Source organism: Pelophylax lessonae (genome assembly GCF_965119305.1).
Source record: "Pelophylax lessonae genome assembly, chromosome: 3".
NCBI lineage: Eukaryota > Metazoa > Chordata > Amphibia > Anura > Ranidae > Pelophylax > Pelophylax lessonae.
Genome location: NC_138770.1, coordinates 439,339,153 through 439,358,853, shown reverse-complemented (window position 1 = coordinate 439,358,853; position 19,701 = coordinate 439,339,153). Strand labels below are relative to the sequence as shown.

Below are 19,701 nucleotides of genomic sequence, written 5' to 3'. Positions count from 1 at the left end.
AATGGCAGCTCCGCGTCTAAATGGATACACGGAGCTGCAGCTTAGCTCAGGTGCCCCCATTTCAAGCTGCTCGCTGTGGGGGCACTCGATGGGAGAGAGGGGCCAGGAGCAGCAACGAGGGACCCGATAAGAGGAGGATCCAGGTTGCTCTGTGCAAAACCAACTGCACAGGGAAGGTAAGTATAACCTGTTTGTTATTTTAGGATAAAAAAAGACTTTACAATCACTTTAAATATTACCTGGTACTCAAGTGACAAATCCCATACTGCCACACCCCCTATATCTATCTCTCTCTGGATAAAATAGGCATTACATTGCATTCTAGTACATTTTTCAAAATGCAAACAAATTGCAGCAGCTCTTCTGATCAAGCTTTTGTTAAAGAAATGACTAACGTCACAAAACAGCAGAGCTGCACCCTCTAGAGCAGGGGTCTCCAAACATTTTGAAACAAAGGTTCACTTCCCTGTCCTTTAGGCTTTACAGGGGGCCAGAATCCTAATACAAAAATCAATCAGCGCAGACAGATGATGTAAAATTAAATAAAATATTGCAGCTGCTCTGGGATAGGCTTAAGGGTAAATCTGAACTCACTTCTTCCTTACGTCCACTCTCACTCCTCTTCCAAAACCGCAGCTTCCCTCTGGGTCTGAATATCGTTGAATTCAAATGGTGGCTTGACAAAAGCCTTTATAGGATAGGTCACTTTTTCACCCCCTCGGGACCCCTCTCTTTCCTACTGTAAAAGCAAACTCAAGATGCCTAACTCTGAACTCTTTAGGTTTCACCAAATTACACACTTCTTACATTCCATATGGAAATCTAAGCCATTGCCTCCCACGGCTATGGCCTACAAGGTGTGGTGTTGCTCAGCCATGGAGCAGAGGTGGGGGATCTCTGCTATTTATGGGTCACTTTCCGGGAGTGGCTATGCTCTGGCCTGGGAGAAGGACTTATCTCGGGTTTGGGAAACAAACGTGGTACTCAGCTCTGCAACAGGCATACAAGGGGATTTTAAATGTTACCTTAATAGAAGCAAGTCTAAAAGTCTTAACCAGATGGAACCTTGTTCCAGAAAGGCTACACCGCTGTTTTCCCTCGTCCTCGCCACTATGCTTCAGGGGTTGCGCTCATAAGGGCACCTTCCTACACACCTGGTGGGAATGCCCGAAAATACAGGGATTCTGGAACAGGGTCTTTCATCTGATCCGCAAGGTTAATGGTATATCCATTCCTCAAACCCCACAGATAGCTCTCTTAAATTTTGCTACGAATCACGCCACTAAGGCTCAAAAAAGATTGATCCATTTCATGTTTCTGGGGGCAAAATTGACTATAGCTAAAGCATGGAAAAGCCCTACGGTCTCTTTCACCTTATTTAAACGAAAAGTCTCCTGGATCATGACCCAAGAAAAACTGTCTAGTAGTCTCCTGAATATGTACCAAAAATTTGAGACTATTTGGGAACCCTGGGCTGCCTATACTCACACCTCACTTATCTATTGAGAGATTTATCTCAAACTTTTGGTGGATTTTGGGACCTTCGGGGCGTATATGTATCCCACCCTACTCCTCTCCCTCCTCTTTTCTTTCTTCTCGTCTGTTTTCCCGTTTTTTCTTCTCTTACCCGCTGCTCTCTCTGTCATTTCTTCACCCCTGTTGGTAGGTTTCTACTGTGGTTAAAGTATACATGCCAGGATGCTAGCTGATCCTGCTCTCCTACGGTTTTAATGCTACAAGGACCTTTTTTTTCTAGAAATTCTACTTATGCTTCTCATCGGAGCTCAGACGTTACTGCGCTCCCGATTTATACTCCTCACCGATGACCTTGGCAAATTACCTAGGCGGTCCTGATTCTCATCCGAACAGGCTTCAATATTTTGTATTCTGAACTCCTTCAGTCTGCTGCTGATCACTTATTCGGGTGGGGTCCTTTTCCTGGCTCTCCGGGCGACAGATTGTGCCTGGGGGTCAGGGGGCTCCCCCCGACTGTGTGATGTTCTATTATTACTCACGCTGCTCTGGCACCATAGGAGCTTTTTTACCTGCATTGTTGTTTATGGATGACATTTCTCACTCCACAGGTCATAATGTGTATGGTGAAGCTTTCTGTATGTTACCTACCGTCTTATTTGGCTAAATGTTATCTTCTGTTGATGGATTTTGTTTTGTTAAAACTTAATAAAAACATTTGAAAGTAAAATATTGCAGCTGAACACAAAAGATAAATAACTGTTATCACATAAAATATTCCATAAACAATAAAGTGCAGCGCAAGATAGTCCATAGACAGCAAGATGCCAATCCAATTCGGGTTGTGCAGGAAATAAGGAAACAACTCATTCCCCTCCACCAGTGAATACACCGCGGTCACTTGAAAATGAATAGCGCTTTCCCCAAGGGGTTAATCACCAGGAACACTCCTCAGTAACCACTGCTCAGGCAAGGGATTCTATCAGCTGCTCAAATCCGGAGTCATCAATGTGCAAACCAAATATAAAAGAGAGAGATACTCTAAGTGCTCTCTGTGACACACTTTATTTTTAAACCTAAAAGAAGGTATTGCACTTACTTACAGCTTGAAATAAAAGTATATTAGAGCATAGTGTTCTCTTCATGTCACCGTGCCTCTAGACCGGAGAGACACGGTGCCGATGCATACAGCACAGCTTCAAGATGCAGCTGATCCAAAGGATGGCGGTGGGTGACGAGCGGCTCCACTTCCCGTACGCGTATCGTCCAATAAGGGGACTTCATCAGTGGGGGCCAGACTATGGCCAGTCAGAGAAGAAATTGTCATGGTTAGTAGTAGTAAATCATGCCCCATCTTTGGTATTATGCCCCATACACACGTGCAGATTATCTGCAGACCTTTGTCTGCAGACTTACCAAAACCATATAATATGAGGTCAAACCTAAACACTTTCAATTTGTATGCAATCCAGCAGGCCCTTGCACTACATAGAAAAGGTAAGTCTGCAGACAATCTGCACGTGTGTACGGGGCATTAGGGTGTTAGCTCAATTCTCGTCAGGAGGCAATCACGATGATATTACAGCCCTTCAGTTGCTAACCTCCCAATAGATAATGAATTCACCCTCCGTCCGGCCGGGAGTTATGACAACACATAGCACTCAAACTTAGTGCAGTCACAACTGTTTATTTCAAGTTTCGTGCTCCCATTTAAAGGATATTTCGGCAGCAGAAACTGCTTGAAACTGGTTACAAGTCATGATTTAACAATATGACATATCTTACAGAAACTGTACATGAAAGGCTTTTGTTTCCCTATGCATTTGTGTCAATATGAGGTGTTTTGTTGTAGTATCGGTCTGTCTTGCATAGAGACTGACACTACCCGTAATCTAAATGCTAAATATCCAACTGCCAAGTGTTCAAATGAATGAATAGAGAAGTGTTTAACATGTCGTCTAAATGCAAAATACAGCTGTCTGATGTCCCGGGCCGTATGAATGAGTGTCAGTCTGGATCGTTAAATCTGTACTTGCAGGGGGCCACATTCTATCGTAGAATGAGCCCTAACAAAGGTAATATGAAATATAATTTTTTTAAGGCACGTTGATACACTCTTTCATAGGGGTAGTAATAGAGCCCGATTGTTTGTGTCAATGCGAACACACATCCCAGGGGGACAGATAAAGGAAAGCAAGGGGCTGCATGCTGCCCCTAGGCCACAGTATGGAGACCACTGCCCTAGAGGATGTCAATTCTGATGGCATAAATAAGGAAATGGCATTTCTAATTTCAAGTTAGGGCTCTTTCACACGGGCGGTCCGTGTGAGAGCTCCGCTGCGGTCCTTTTTTTTTTTTTTTTTTTCCACGGAGCGGATGACATTTCTGTCATCCGCTCCGTGTGTCCGCATATCATCCCATCCGTTAAGTCTATGGGGATTGCGGATGTCAGCGGATGACACCGCTGACATCCGATTTTCCTTCCTTTCCGTTTTTTGAACGGAACAAAAATAGGGTTCTGTTCCGTTCCAAAAAACGGAACAGAACTGACAGGAAGAAAATCGTATGTCAGCGGATGGTATTCCGCTGACATCCGCAATGCCATAGACTCACATTATGTCCGCAAATCATCCGCAAACGGATGGGATGATTTGCGGACAAGCGGACCGCCCGTGTGAAAGAGCCCTTAGATGGTCATTCTGAGGCTCATACTCAGAACTGCAACCTAGTGGCAGTATTCCAAAGGTCCATTAGGGTCCATGCACACTAGGCATGAAAATGCTGCCTATACAGGCTTTTGGCATTTTTTCTTAAGCCTGTAAAGACAACTCCAATATAATTTTAATTTGTATATATAAGTATATAATTATATTAGCCTATGTGTCCATTCATAGGGTGTTTAGAGGCAAATTTGTAGAGTAGTGTTTTCAGGCTGAAAACAAATTTAAAAAAAAATCATCACAATTGCAATTTAGAGAGTAGCTTTAGGGCAAAAAAAAAAAATAGTTAGACATTTAATTGAAGCATTTAGGAGCATTTGGCATTTTAAATGTACACTGAACAATGAGCGCAGAGGAATGTATTGGATAAAAAGACTTATAAAAGGAAATGCCCATAAACGCGCATTAATACTCTTGTGCTATACAAGCCACTGTTTTTCTTTTTTTCTGTCAGGGATTCTGGCATTTTTTTCTGCTCCTAGTGTGCATGGACCCTAAAAGTTAAGAGATAGTTAAAGAGAAGCTCCAGTTATAAAGTCAATAAAAATCAGCAGCTACAAATACTGTAGCTGCTGACTTTGAATAAACAGACCCTTACCAGCCCAAGACACCAGCGCTGTCGTCATCCAGGCTGTTTTTTGCTGTTTTTTGGGTCCTTGGCACTGCCATCTTGCTTGTAGGAAGCTGGCTGTGACTTCTGGCGTTTCACAGCTAGATTCCCACTCTGCAAGTGCAAGACATGCTGCGCTTTCTCAATGGTCCCGCAGTCCCCTGGGACATGTGATGTGCCCGGGAGATTGCTGTCAGAAATAGGTACCCGTTCCCAGGAAATATGTTATCAATGATGAGAGAAGAGGGAGGATAAGGGTAAGAAAACGGAAAGCTAGCCTACAGTCACCAATACGGCACTGCTTGCATATACACGCGTATAGCATATGGGCGTGTGTAAAAAAATAAAATATTTTCTATTTTTTGTATACCCCATACGCCAGGGGTGCTCAACCTTTTGAAGAACGAGGGCCACCTCAGTAATTTGGTAACGGGTCGCGGGCTACAATGAGGCTCAAATCTCACTGCAAAGAATCTCATGTGATTTGAAATGAAATGTGGTGTGATTTCTGTCCGAATCGCATGCCGTTTCACAGAGGTATACCTAAGAGTACACCTGTGCGAGGGCCTTGTTTGCCTGCACGGGGATGCACAGGTGTCCCATTCATGCATGTCAATTGGGACCCAGTGACTCCACAGACACAGCCGCTGCTTCCATATTGACATCTGTGTGGGTACGTGACCCTGAATGCACACTATCTGTATTCGGGGACATGCACCCACACTGCTGTCAAAACATGAGCAGCGGCTGTGTCTGTGTAACCGCTGCATTCTAATAAAATTAATGGGACTGCCTGTATGCAGATGCACGGGATTCCTGTGTATCTCTCTGCTGGCAAACACAGCCCTCGCACGAGTGTATGCCTAAAAAGGTTGTAAACCTCAGGAAAAAAAAAAAACTGAAAGACAAAGGCATAATGAGCTAGTATACATTGCATACTAGCTCATTATGAAATACTTACCTTAGAACGAAGCCCCTGCAGTGCCGCCCGCTCACTGGTAACACTGCTGATGTGTTCAGCCGTCTTACGTCCAGGTTCGCGTCATCCGGCCATATACAATGTCACTCCCACACATGCGTGCGGGAGTCGGCGTTCACGGCACAGGGCTCTGAAGGAACGGCACGGGCGGCTGTTCCTTCAGAGCGCATGCGACGATGACATCGGCTGCATGCAATGTAAATATCTCCTAAACGGTGCAAGTTTAAGAGATATTTACAGTACCTATAGGTAAGCCTCATCATAGGCTTACCTATAGGTACAAACACTACTTGTGGGTTTACAACCACTTTAAGTATGCCCGTGTGAATGAGGCTTAACGCTTATCTTAGTAATGAATGTAGTAAGCAATGTTAGATCTGCATGGCATAAGTACTATTTTTGCCTTAATTTTAGCACTTACATTTTTGCATGTGAGGCATTGATTTTTGCTGGCTAGTTGATTTTTGGTGGCGAGTTGATTTTATGTATGTGTGAGATCTAGATATAGTGGTTGTACACAAATGAAGTGTGCTGTGCATAATTCAGAAGATGAGGACAGACATCTGCAATCACTCATATAATTATTTAGCATAAGGCTATGTATAACATTACTTCTAGTTTGACCAACAATTTGAAGCTGCTGTATTTCAATAGTTACATGAATTCTGTATAGATACAAGAGGGCACACTATTGTTGGATGTTTGGTATCTTGTTCTCTTACAGAAAAACACTAAATGTCTGTTAAGGTAATCCTTTGACAACACTTAGAATTAAATCCATATATGGACCCTAAAGAAAGACTTAAAAAAACATAAGGACATTTAATCCTTGTAAATATTGCCTAAGCTTGTAAAATGCATCAGCAGCCTGCAAAAGCCTACAGTGCGGAGGTATCATGTCTCGTTCTGTGTTAAGCTTGTGTGGCTTCAGATATATGAACAAAGCCAGATTATTCACAAGGCAGTATAGGCAAGAATCTAAGGTCACCTAGATGTCCAGATGGCCCGACAACTTTCATGCTGCTGCAGGAAACTAGGGTGATATTTGTTAAAGCTGTGCTCCTGCTTGTGACTTCACAAGGAAGGACATGGTGTAGGCAATTGGTGTCTGATGAGGTAGACTGTGTCAGTACAAGACATTGTATTCTGACAGCTGCTGTCAATACACTAATCAGCAGCTACATCCTCAAATCAACAAAAGCTTTCCAGCATGTCCATTCAAAAGCCGTCAATCTAATGATTGACTTCTGTTGAACAGGGTGGGTCACACACAGATTGAAATTCGTCTTTCTGCTAAAGCGGTAAAATTGTGATCCTTCTACCCCATCTGTGCAGCCTTCCTTGATGAGATACAGTATGTGCTATCATCACAGCATAAGGCCCCTTTTTTGGGTGCTGTGCATCTTGAAAAGTCCTGCATGCTGCATCTTTGGTGCAGTTTTCAAAACCGGTAAATACGCATCAAAAATGCAACACGGTTGCGTTTTTGGTGTGCGTTTTTTGGTCACATGTCCATGTTTCATGATTGCGAGGCACCCCGGAAACGCACTGTAAATGCATCAAAAATGCAAATGTGTTTTTGCTACAGAGCAGTGTGAAAGCAGTCTTCGTATTAGAATACACTTTCAAAACCATATAAATAATGGGGCGCGCATCCAGAAGTGTCCATAATCAATGGGTTTGCGGGACCCAGCGCATCATGGAACGGGGTAAAGGGCCAATCACAGCGGTCCTTTACTACATGTTCGCTCCGTCTATTGACGGAGTAATCACTTTGTCAACAAACCAGCATTATGTCTGGTTCAACTTCCTCCTCTCCTCACACTGATACAGAATGTGAGAAGCGGAGGGAGACACTTAGCAGCAGCATGAGTGGGGCTGCATTTGGTGTGCCCCAGAGCGCCATCACAGTGCTCCTCAATGCCACTACGGTGCCCATCAGTGCTCTACAGTGCCCATTAGTGATACTACAGTGCTCATCAGTACCACTGCAGTGCCCTATTAGTGCTGATTAGTGCCCAATAGTGCACATCAGTGCCCATCAGTGAGTGGTCATCAGTGACATCCCATCAGTGGATCCTTAGTGCCCGTCAGTGCTGTAAAGTGTGTAAAAAAAAAAAAGTTTTTCCTTTTCTTTCCACATTTTCCAAAAACTTGTGCAAAAAAAATGACATGTTCAAAAGACTCAATATGCCTCATAGACTATACGCTGGGGTGTTTGCTTTTCCAAAGGGGGAGATTTTGTGGGCGTTTCCATTTTGTCCTGGTGTTCCAGGGCCTTCAAAAGTGTAATTGGTAGTCATGAAATTAGATGTGCAGTTTATGTCCTTAGAACACCTGATGGTGCTCCCTGCATGTTGGGCCTCTGTATGTGGCTAGGCTGTGGAAAAGTGAAAAAGTCTTACACATGTGGTATCGCCATAGAAATGTGTTTCGGGTGTAGTTGCAAGTATGCATATGCCATATGAGAGAAATAACCTGTTAATATGATAAATTTTTTTTTTCATAAAATTATTTTGCAAAGAATTGTGGAAAAAAATTACAACGTGAAAAAACTCACCATGCCTCTTACTAAATACAGTGGGTACGGAAAGTATTCAGACCCCCTTAAATTTTTCACTCTTTGTTATATTGCAGCCATTTGCTAAAATCATTTAAGTTCATTCTTCTTCCTCATGAATGTACACATAGCACCCCATACTGACAGAAAAACACAGAATTGTTGACATTGTTGCAGATTTATTAAAAAAGAAAAACTGAAATATCACATGGTCCTAAGTATTCAGACCCTTTGCTGTGACACTCCATATATTTAACTCAGGTGCTTTCCATTTCTTCTGATCATCCTTGAGATGGTTCTACACCTTCATTTGAGTCCAGCTGTGTTTGATTATACTGATTGGACTTGATTAGGAAAGCCACACACCTGTCTATATAAGACCTTCCAGATCACAATGCATGTCAGAGCAAATGAGAATCATGAGATCAAAAAGGAACTGCTTGAAGAGCTCAGAGACAGAATTGTGGCAAGGCACAGATCTGGCCAAGGTTACAAAAAGATTTCTGCTGCACTTAAGGTTCCTAAGAGCACAGTGGCCTCCATAATCCTCAAATGGAAGACGTTTGGGACGACCAGAACCCTTCCTAGAGCTGGCCGTCCGGCCAAACTGAGCTATCGGGGGAGAAGAGCCTTGGTGAGAGAGGTAAAGAAGAACCCAAAGATCACTGTGGCTGAGCTCCAGAGATGCAGTCAGGAGATGGGAGAAAGTTGTAGAAAGTCAACCATCACTGCAGCCCTCCACCAGTCGGGGCTTTATGGCAGAGTGGCCCGACGGAAGCCTCTCCTCAGTGTAAGACACATGAAAGCCCGCATGGAGTTTGCTAAAAAACACCTGGAGGACTCCAAGATGGTGAGAAATAAGATTATCTGGTCTGATGAGACCAAAATAGAACTTTTTGGCCTTAATTCTAAGCGGTATGTGTGGAGAAAACCAGGCACTGCTCATCACCTGTCCAATACAGTCCCAACAGTGAAGCATGTTGGTGGCAGCATCATGCTGTGGGGGTGTTTTTCAGCTGCAGGGACAGGACGACTGGTTGCAATCGAGGGAAAGATGAATGCGGCCAAGTACAGGGATATCCTGGACAAAAACCTTCTCCAGAGTGCTCTGGACCTCAGACTGGGCCGAAGGTTTACCTTCAAACAAGACAATGACCCTAAGCACACAGCTAAAATAACGAAGGAGTGGCTTCACAGCAACTCCGTGACTGTTCTTGAATGGCCCAGCCAGAGCCCTGACTTAAACCCAATTGAGCATCTCTGGAGAGACCTAAAAATGGCTGTCAACCAACGTTTACCATCCAACCTGACAGAACTGGAGAGGATCTGCAAGGAGGAATGGCAGAGGATCCCCAAATCCAGGTGTAATAGACTTGTTGCATCTTTCCCAAAACGACTCCTGGCTGTATTAGATCAAAAGGGGGCTTCTACTAAATACTGAGCAAAGGGTCTGAATACTTAGGACCATGTGATATTTCAGTTTTTCTTTTTTAATAAATCTGCAACAATGTCAACAATTCTGTGTTTTTCTGTCAGTATGGGGTGCTATGTGTACATTCATGAGGAAGAAGAATGAACTTAAATGATTTTAGCAAATGGCTGCAATATAACAAAGAGTGAAAAAAATTAAGGGGGTCTGAATACTTTCCGTACCCACTGTACCTTGGAATGTCTATTTTCCAAAAAAGGGGGTAGTTTGGGGGGTATTTGTGCTGTCCTGGCTTGTTAGTGTCTCATGAAATGAGATAGGCTGTCAGTACATCAGGTGTGATTAGGTGTGATCATTTTTCAGTGATCGGCACCATAGCTTGTAGACTCTTTACTTTCTCAGAGACCAAATAATATAAACTGGTTTATGTTATTTTGTTACCAAAGAAATGTAGCAGTATTAATGTTTTCGCAAAAATATATGAAGAAAAATGACTAGTTTGCAAAATTTTATAACCAAAATGCAAAATTTTATAACCGAAATGAAGAAAATGCTTTTTTCTTTTACTAAATTTTATAGCTCAAGAAAATTAAAAACCCAGTGGTGATTAAGTACCACCAAAAGAAAGCACTATTTGTGTGAATTAAAAGGACACCAATTTAATTTGGGTACAGTGTTGCATGACTGTGTAATTGACATTTAAAGTGTGAGAGAGCTGAAAGTTGGCCTGGTCAGGAAGGGGGAAGTGCCCAGTAGGCAAGGGGTTAAACACAGATATTACTAATTGGAATTTGTTGTGTTCTTTTTTTATTTTCTTTCTCTCTACAGTTCCAGAACCTTTTAACTTGACGGTTAGTTCATATAATCTTAACACAACTTTGCACTGGGACTACAATAGAATGGAAATGAAGCCTTATTTTTGTGTGGAAATATTAGAAACAACGTAAGTATTGTTAATTATCCGTTATTTATTTGTATTTTAACTTCACAATAAAGATGTCCAAAGACCTATTATTGAATAAAATAATTTCACCTTTAAAAATCAGCAGTCATTACTGGCTGACCAACTTTGGGTTGAAAAAGCCAATCCAGTTGATTGCAACTGTTCAGCGGTTAAGGCCCGTACACACGATAAGACAATCTGAAGGGAAATTTCGTTCCGGCGACCGATCTGCCGATTTTCGAATTGTTAGTATGGTGCTTTCGACAGCTGACAGCCTGATGTGCAGGCTATAAAAATTTTATCGTCCGTCAACACAACGTCCGATTTTCGTCTCATTAGTACAGTTTTCGACGGAAAAAAAAATCTTAGAGCAAGACTAGGCATGATCAGAGACGAAACAATCCAACACATGACATCACTTCTGAAGTAGAATTCTGTCCTACAGGAAAATTCGTATGAAAATAACCTCTTCACTTTCCACATCAGACTAGCATGCCACAAAAAAACAGACGACAGATCGTTCGATAATCTGATCGTGTATACGGGGCTTTAGGTTGGATTCACACTGCTCCGACATGGAAGTTGGATGACTTCCGAACTGACTGCCCTATGATTTGATGTCCAACAATACCAGGCCCTTTAAGTCTGGTATGAATCCTGAGTGGGGAAACCCCACACCAAAATAGAAAATAAAAAAAGTGTGCCCCCCCTTTCCTAAAATCATACCAGACACTTCGGTCTGATATGGTTTTTTTTTTTTTTAAATGGCATGGGGTCCCCCCCAAGATTCATAGTAGACCCTTTTCTGAGCATGGAGCCCGGCAGGCCAGGAAAGCGGGAGGGGTGGGGGGGGGGGGGGGGTTGAGCGAGTGGGTGCTTTGATGGGGACAAGAACCTCTTCCTGACAACCCTAGGCCTGTGGGGGTCTGTGGGCAGGGGGCCTATTGGAATCTGGAAGCCACCTTTAACAAGGGGACCCCCATATCCAAGCCCCCTGCTAGGTGAATGAGTATGGGGTACATTGTCCCCTACTCTTTCACCCAAAAAAGTGTCAAAAATATACAGAGTACACCGGTTTTTGACAAAGTCCTTTATTAAAAATAAAGAATATCCCTGTCGTAGCTCCAACGTTTCTTCTTTCTCTGGTTCTGCTCCCTCTGCTGATGTCGTCTTCCTTTGGTTCTTCTGCCGGTTCTTCTTCCTCAGCTGCTGTCTTCTTCCTCTGGTTCTTCTGCTGGTTCTTCTCCCTCATCTGCTGATGTCTTATTCCTCTGGTTCTTCTGTCTGTTCTTCTCCCTCTGCTGATGTCTTCTCCCGACGCTAACTTCCACAGTTTTGCCAGCTCGGGTTTTGCCCGATTCTTATATAGTCATGGGGCGTGGCCATTCAGTGACAGAATGACCAGGCCCCATGGCTATATAATAACTGGCAGAGGACAGAGCTGGCACATCTGCGGGAGCTAGCGTTGAGAGAAGAACCAGCGGAAGAAGACATGAGCAGTGGAGGGAGAAGAACCAGAGGAAGAAGACCTCAGCGGAGGTAGAAGAACTAGAGAAAAAATACCTGTTGGAGCTATGATGGGGGACATTCTTAATTTTTAGTAATGGACTTTGTCAAAAACCTGTGTACTGTATTTATTTATTTATTTTCGACAATTTATTTTTGGATGAATGAGTACCCCATACTCATTCACAGGGGGGGGGGGGGGGGGTAGACCTCTGTTTCTCTTACGTCCTCCCGACAGTCGCCGCCGTCTTCATATTCGTCACAATGGGGTATTAGACTTTGCTCCGAAGGAGTAGCTAGGCAACAGAATATGTTAACATTAAAGCTTTTAACATATCCCACCCACAGGGGGTGGTCCCCTCAGTCCATACCCTCCTACTTCCTGCATCCATATCTCAGTTTCAATGTCTAGCTTGTCAGGAGTAGCTGGATCTCTCTATGCTGGGGCATTTTGCCTCAGCCTTTATCTTCTTTTTTGATTTTTTGTTTGAGTTTTTTCTCTCTCTTTACCTAGCTGTTATTTTTGTCAGCATTAGTTAGTTCTTCTGATGAAGAGGATTCGTGCGGGCTGGGTCTCGGGCTGATCCCCCTGGTCGCAGGTTGTGAGTCAGTGGCTTCCCAGCCTGCCATCGAGCGTTCAGCCAGGTAACGCTCCTGGCACAGTGAACGACCCATCCCTGTTCGGTGCAGGGATGATTGGTGAGGTGGCTACCTCACTGGACGCTGTGCGGTTTCTTAACCCCGATTTTTTGCGTCCTGGATGCGACTCTCCCTGCCACTGTGCAGCGGCTTGTTCGCCTGTGCGGGTTCCCCACGCCATTAGGAGGTAAGTGTATCTATGTGGGGACCTGTCTGTTGGGGGGGGTGTCAGTCTGGGACTGTGTAACCTGCCTCTGTTCACACTGTTTAGCTCCCTTTCGCTCTGGCTGCACGCTGTGGGCTGCAGGGGGGGGGGGGGGGGGGGCTGTGCGGCACTGTCTGTGTCAGACTGTGAAATGTGTGACAGGCTGTGTGCTGTGGGGCATGTTTTTTGTCATGTTTGGGCACAATACAGCGATCGCTGCGGCGATCCGCCATGTTTTTTCACATGTGTAGTGTTATACTGCGGTTCTCACAGTAGTGGGGGAGCGGCGGTTTCGGCGCCATTTTGGCTGCGCTCGCTCCGGCCGCATGTTTTCACTGTGGGCGGCCATTTTCTTGTAGCCTTCCATAGGCTTTAATAGAGCGCCCTGATTTCATCACTTCCTCTTTCCTGGGTGCACCGATCGAGGCGGCGGCGGCAGCAGCAGCAGTGGTCTCTTCAGGTTTTATCCTCTGTTCTTCCTATATCCATTACCTGTGTTCAGTTTTATCCCTGTGGGGGTCTCATTGTGCTTGTGTGTGTGTGCGGTGGGCTGCGCTCGCCGCGCTTGTTAAAGGGGCAGTTAACCCTTTATTCTCCAGCATATTTTTTTGGGGCAATGGATTCTCAGGAAGGCAAATTTCCTGCCACCTTGGTGGGAAGCCATTTAGCTGAAGTGGTGGCTAACCTTGCTGCTAAGGTGCAGATGCTGGTGGCTGCTCAATCCACTAAAAGACCCAGAGTTTCTATTTCCTCTGATTCTGAGGGTGATGGTGATGGGGCTGCTATGGCTGGGGTCTCCTTGTCGGGGTCCCGTTCCTCCCTGGATCTCGTGGGGTCTGAGGTGGAGGCTGAGGTTGAAGGGGTTGATAATTCTCCCCCTGGCTCGCCTAAAGAGCTTGCAATCATGGATGAATTGGTTGCTTCTATAAAACAAACGCTGCATTTGCAGGATGAACTGTGTCCTCCTGCTGCCCTGGCGGCTTATGGGACGCAGAAAAGACGCAAGACATCGCAGGTCTTTCCCTGCACTGATGATTTTCAGCACGCTGTTAAGGAACAATGGCGCAATTTACGCAAACCTTTTGCTGTGCCAAGTAGGTTCAGGCTGCGTTATCCTTTCACGCCTACCACTGATGAACGGTGGTGTGTGCCACCCCCGGTGGATCACGCGATTGCGGTTTTGAATAAATCCACTGCGATTCCTGCAGAGGATACTCCGGTGTTCCGAGATGCCACGGATAGGAGAATGGAGTCTCTTGCCCGTCCATACTTATTCTGTTACGGGTTCGATGCTGAAAGCTCTGTTTGCCTCTCTCTAATGGCAGCCCAGGCTGTCGCAAGTTGGACGCAGGTGCTTAGGCGCGTCTTAGTGGCTGATTCGGCCTCACCGGCGACATTGGATATGGTGGATCAAATCCATCAGGGTGTCATGTATCTGTGTGATGCAGACTTGGATGTAGTGCCATTGGCTGCACGTGTACAAAGCGTGGCGGTGTTGTCTCGCCGCCTGGTTTGGTTAAAGTGTTGGTCTGTGGACCAATCTTCGCGCAAGACCTTAGCCAATCTGCCTTATGATGGATCTCGCCTTTTTGGGGAATCCTTGGATACTTTGATAAAGGGGTTCACGGGCGGTAAGAGCACTCTCTTGCCCCACTTCCCCAAGGCTAAGGGGGCTCCTGGTAAGAAGCATACTAATTTTCGGCCTCCTCAGGGGTGCTTTCGTGACTTTCGGTCGCACTACAAGGGCAAACCGTTCAAGGGTCAAGGCTCCCAAAAGAAGCCGTGGTCTGGTAAACAGAAGTCCGGTCAGTCTGGACCCGCTGCCCATAACAATGCGGCCTGAAGGGGCGCCCTCACCCAGTTCTGGGGTGGGGGGACGCTTGCTCGGTTTTCTTCAACCCTGGCTGGCCCGCGTGCGGGACCGGTGGGTTCAGGAAATCGTTCGATCTGGCTACAAGATCGAGTTTTTCTCTCAGCCGGAGAGCAGATTCTTTCCCTCAAATCTTCAACTGTCTCCGGAGCGTTTGCGGGATCTGTACCTAGCGGTGCGGGATCTGAGGGCTCAGGGAGTGGTGGTTCCGGTGCCTCATCGGGACAGATTTCGGGGGTTTTATTCAAATCTGTTCACCGTGCCCAGGAAGGAGGGCAAGGTTCGTCCAATTCTGGACTTGAAGGCTCTGAACCGCTTTGTGCGGGTTCGCAAGTTCCGCATTGAATCCCTGCGGTCGGTGGTGGCTGCCCTGGTTCCTGGGGAATTCATGGCCTCCATCGATTTGATGCGTACCTTCACATCCCGATTTTCGAGGGTCACCAGAGGTACCTTCGATTCGCCATTGCGAAGGATCATTACCAATTCGTGGCGTTACCTTTTGGTCTCGCCTCGGCTCCACGGGTTTTCACCAAGGTGCTTGCACCCGTTCTGGCTTTGTTGAGAGCCCAGGGCATATCTGTCCTGGGGTATCTGGACGACATTCTGGTTTGGTCTGCGACCAGCCAGGGTCTGGAAAAGGACCTGTCCGTCACGATGCAAACTCTGCAGGAGTTTGGTTGGACGATAAATTTTCCAAAGTCGACGCTGAGTCCGTCGGTTCGTCTTCCCTACCTGGGTATGATCCTGGACTCGGTCCTGGCGAAGGTCTTCCTGCCGGAAGACAAACTCAGGACTCTTCAGGAAGAAGTCAGGTCCCTCAGGGACGTTCCGCACTCGTCTCTGCGGACGAGTGTGAGATGTCTGGGATTGATGGTCTCGGCCTTCGAGGCGATTCTTTTCGCCCAGTTTCACACGCGGGGTCTCCAAGCGGAGATCCTGTCCAGGTGGGACGGGCGACCTCAATCTCTGGATCTTCAGATCTCGTTGAGCCATCGCACCAGAAGGGATCTTCTGTGGTGGCTCCAGTCCCCGATGGTATCGGGGGGCAAGTCCTTTCGTCCTATCTCATGGACAGTGATCACCACGGATGCCAGCCTGTTGGGCTGGGGTGGTGTTCTGGGCGTTCTGTCCGCCCAGGGAACTTGGTCGGAGGGGGAGTCCTCCCTTCCGATCAACATTCTGGAATTGCGTGCGATAAATCTCTGCCTTCGTCGCTGGACGGACAGGTTGCAGGGCTGTCCGGTTCGGGTGCAGACGGACAATGCCACGGCGGTGGCCTACATCAACCACCAAGGGGGCACCAGGAGTGCCCCGAGCGGCTCGGGAAGTGGCCGACATTCTGTCTTGGGCTGAGACTCATGTCCCGGCGATAACGGCAGTTCACATTCCGGGGGTGGAGAACTGGCAGGCGGACTATCTGAGTCGCCAGACCCTGGATCAGGGGGAATGGTCTCTCCACCCAGCTGTCTTCCAGATGTTGTGCGCGAAGTGGGGTCTTCCAGATGTGGACCTGTTCGCGTCTCGTCTGAACAACAAGGTGAGAAGGTTCGTGGCAAGGACGCGCGACCCTCGGGCAGACGCGTTGGTGGTCCCGTGGCGTCAGTACAGACTGATGTATGCGTTTCCACCGATTCAATTGCTGTCCAGGTTCCTTCGCAGGTTGCACTCGGAACGCAGCACGGTGATTCTTGTGGCGCCGGACTGGCCTCGCCGGTCCTGGTACGCAGACCTCGTGAATCTGGCGGTCGACGCCCCATGGCGTCTACCTCTTCGAGACGATCTCCTGTCTCAAGGGCCGATATTCCATCCTGCTTTACAGTCGCTGGCTTTGACGGCCTGCCTGTTGAGACCGAGGTCCTGAAGGATAGGGGTTGTCCAAAAAGGTCGCCTTTTTGGTAGCGATCACTTCGGCTCGCAGAGTGTCGGAGCTGGCGGCTTTGTCCTGCAAGTCTCCGTATCTGGTCATTCACTTGGATAAGGTGGTCTTGCGACCTAATCCTTCTTTTCTTCCGAAGCGAGTTTCGGAATTTCATCTCAATGAGGATATTGTCTTGCCTTCGCGTTGCGCGAAGCCTAAACATCCGAAGGAGGTGAGGTTGCACTCTTTGGATATTGTTCGGGCGATAAGGGTTTTCCTTAAATCGACTGAGTCTTTTCGCAAGACGGATTCTTTGTTTGTTCTTCCGGAAGGTCCTCGGAAGGGCATGGCGGCGTCGGCTTCTACCATCGCCAAATGGATCAGACAGACCATTGAACAGGCATATGCTTTGCAGGGAAAAGTTCCCCCTATGCCTGTGAAGGCGCACTCTACTAGATCTCTGAGTACGTCTTGGGCCTGTCGTCATGGGGCTTCTGTGGCCCAGGTGTGTAAGGCGGCGACCTGGTCGACCGTACACACTTTCACAAAATTCTACAGAGTGGATGTTCAGGCATCGGCAGATGCTTCCTTTGGCCGCAAGGTTCTTAGTGCGGCAGTTCCTTAGGGACCCTTGTTTTGGACCCCTGGCGTTTTGGGATATGTTTTTTGTCCCTGGGTTATTTGCTTTTCCTGGGTTGTTGCTCCTGTTGAGCAAGTTTTTTTCATGTTGCCCAGCTGGTTTCCTTCCTTTGGTAAGGTTCCTTTCTTTGATGTGGAGACTGCGTTGCCTTACGGCGCGGCTGCGTTTCCCACCCCTCATGTTTGCACTGCTTTGGGACGTCCCCATTGTGACGAATATGAAGATGGCGGCGACTGTCGGAGGACGTAAGAGAAAACGGAATTTTTGTAAAATCTTACCTGTAAAATTCCTTTCTCTGAGTCCTCCGACAGTCACCGCCCCCGCCCCTCTTTTGGGGTTTGGTTGTATACTCTACTGCTATTCCACTGAAACTGAGATATGGATGCAGGAAGTAGGAGGGTATTGACTGAGGAGACCACCCCCTGTGGGTGGGATATGTTAAAAGCTTTAATGTTAACATATTCTGTTGCCTAGCTACTCCTTCGGAGCAAAGTCTAATACCCCATTGTGACGAATATGAAGATGGCGGCGACTGTCGGAGGACTCAGAGAAAGGAATTTTACAGGTAAGATTTTACAAAAATTCAGTTTTTTTGCTCTCATAGTGGCAAATGCATCTGTCTCTACTGCCATCCACCCACCTTAATTATATTTTATGATATGGACTTGATGACTTCCTTCTCTTTTAAATAACCGCTTATAGTAACTAAACAAACAGTGACTTTTTGCTTTACCTCTGTATGCCTTGTTGTTTTTAGTACTGTTTTTATAAGTGGGGATCTTATAGGGAAAATATGGATTCAGATAGAAATTATATCTACTAGGAAACTATATCTATTAGGGTGGTGAAAATGTGTAACTCTCTTCCACAATTGGTGGTAGCTGCGGGGAGTATGGCTACTTTTAAAATACTCTTGGACGGGCATCTCACAGATCACAACATTCAGGGTTATGGGAAATGATCACGTCACTGACACACACACCTGCACAGGTTGAACTGGATGGACTGTTGTCTTTATTCAACCTCAACTACTATGTAACTATGTAAACTATGTACTATAATTATTACACCATTTTTTCACTGTTTTATTTTGAACTTATTTTTCAGAACATGGACGTGGAACGTTATTAAGACTTGCCAGAATATTTCACATCGCTATTGTGACCTTTCCCAGGAGATAGATTCAGATCCTCTATACAATTATAAAGTTAGAGTTACAGCCTTAGTTGGAACTAAAATAAGTAGTGCTGCAATAGAGGAGTTTAGCATAAGCAGAGTAGGTAAGTGAAAAATAAACCTTTGAGATGTATTTTATATTCTTCTCATCTTCCATTACTTCAGTTTTAAACTTAAACTATGGAATTTCGACAGACTGCTCTGATCTAACCAAATGAATCATTATATCAGGGCTTGACAAATTTGTTTTTAATCTAGGAGGCAGCTAAAAACCTGTTACAGGGGGAAATTCCGCTCCGTCAGGCCCTGTTCACACCTGTACATTTTGGGATTTCGGCAGCATCACTACAATCCTGCCGGCAATCTCAAAACGCACTGCAATCGCAAAAGGCAGGTTCATGTGTCATTATTTTCATTGGCACCTAAAACACGGTGCCTCGATTGCCATACGATTTATACGATTTACTGCATGGCAATCATATTGCATGAGGCTTGTCACCCAAAAAGGAACAGGAACTTCTTTTGGACGACAAGCTTCACGAGATGCAATTACGGCAGGAACCCCACCACGTTTTAGGTGCCATTGAAAATAATGGAACCTGAACATGCATTTTGCACTCGCAAATATATTCAAAACACTCGGGTGTGAATGGAGCCACCCTGGTTCACACATATGCAATTCTGGATTTGTTTTAAACTCACAGATGCGCATGACAGGCTAGATATTATATGTTCCTATTGAGGTGGTTCACACAGATGAAATCCACACGCATCTGTGTGAACCACCAGTTTGAGTGCCAATATGAAAAGTGCCCTGTGCGAGTTTGTAGCAGTGCATTCCAGACTCGCAAGTAATTGAGTAGAGTGGCATGCTAAGTTAAGTGTTCACATGGGATTGCTATTGACAGGAGTTTTTCATTGTAGACAATAGGCGTTTTTGCATTGAAGTCAATGGGTGGCAATTTTGCATTGAAGTCAATGGGTGGCGATTTTGCATTGAAGTCAATGGGTGGCGATTTTGCATTGAAGTCAATGGGTGGCGATTTTGCATTGAAGTCAATGGGAGGCGTTTTTGCATTGATGCCAATGGGAG

General features: G+C 45.9%; 1 protein-coding gene across 1 annotated transcript in view; it reads left to right on the top strand.

Moving 5' to 3' along the window:
• The window catches only part of IFNGR1 (interferon gamma receptor 1), a 146,133-nt gene that overhangs the window by 46,277 nt on the left and 80,155 nt on the right, over window positions 1-19,701 (top strand). The window contains exons 2-3 of the mRNA XM_082252248.1: window positions 10,600-10,714; window positions 18,540-18,712. Coding sequence (XP_082108374.1) covers window positions 10,600-10,714; window positions 18,540-18,712 — 288 coding nt within the window. The remainder of the gene's footprint in view (window positions 1-10,599; window positions 10,715-18,539; window positions 18,713-19,701) is intronic.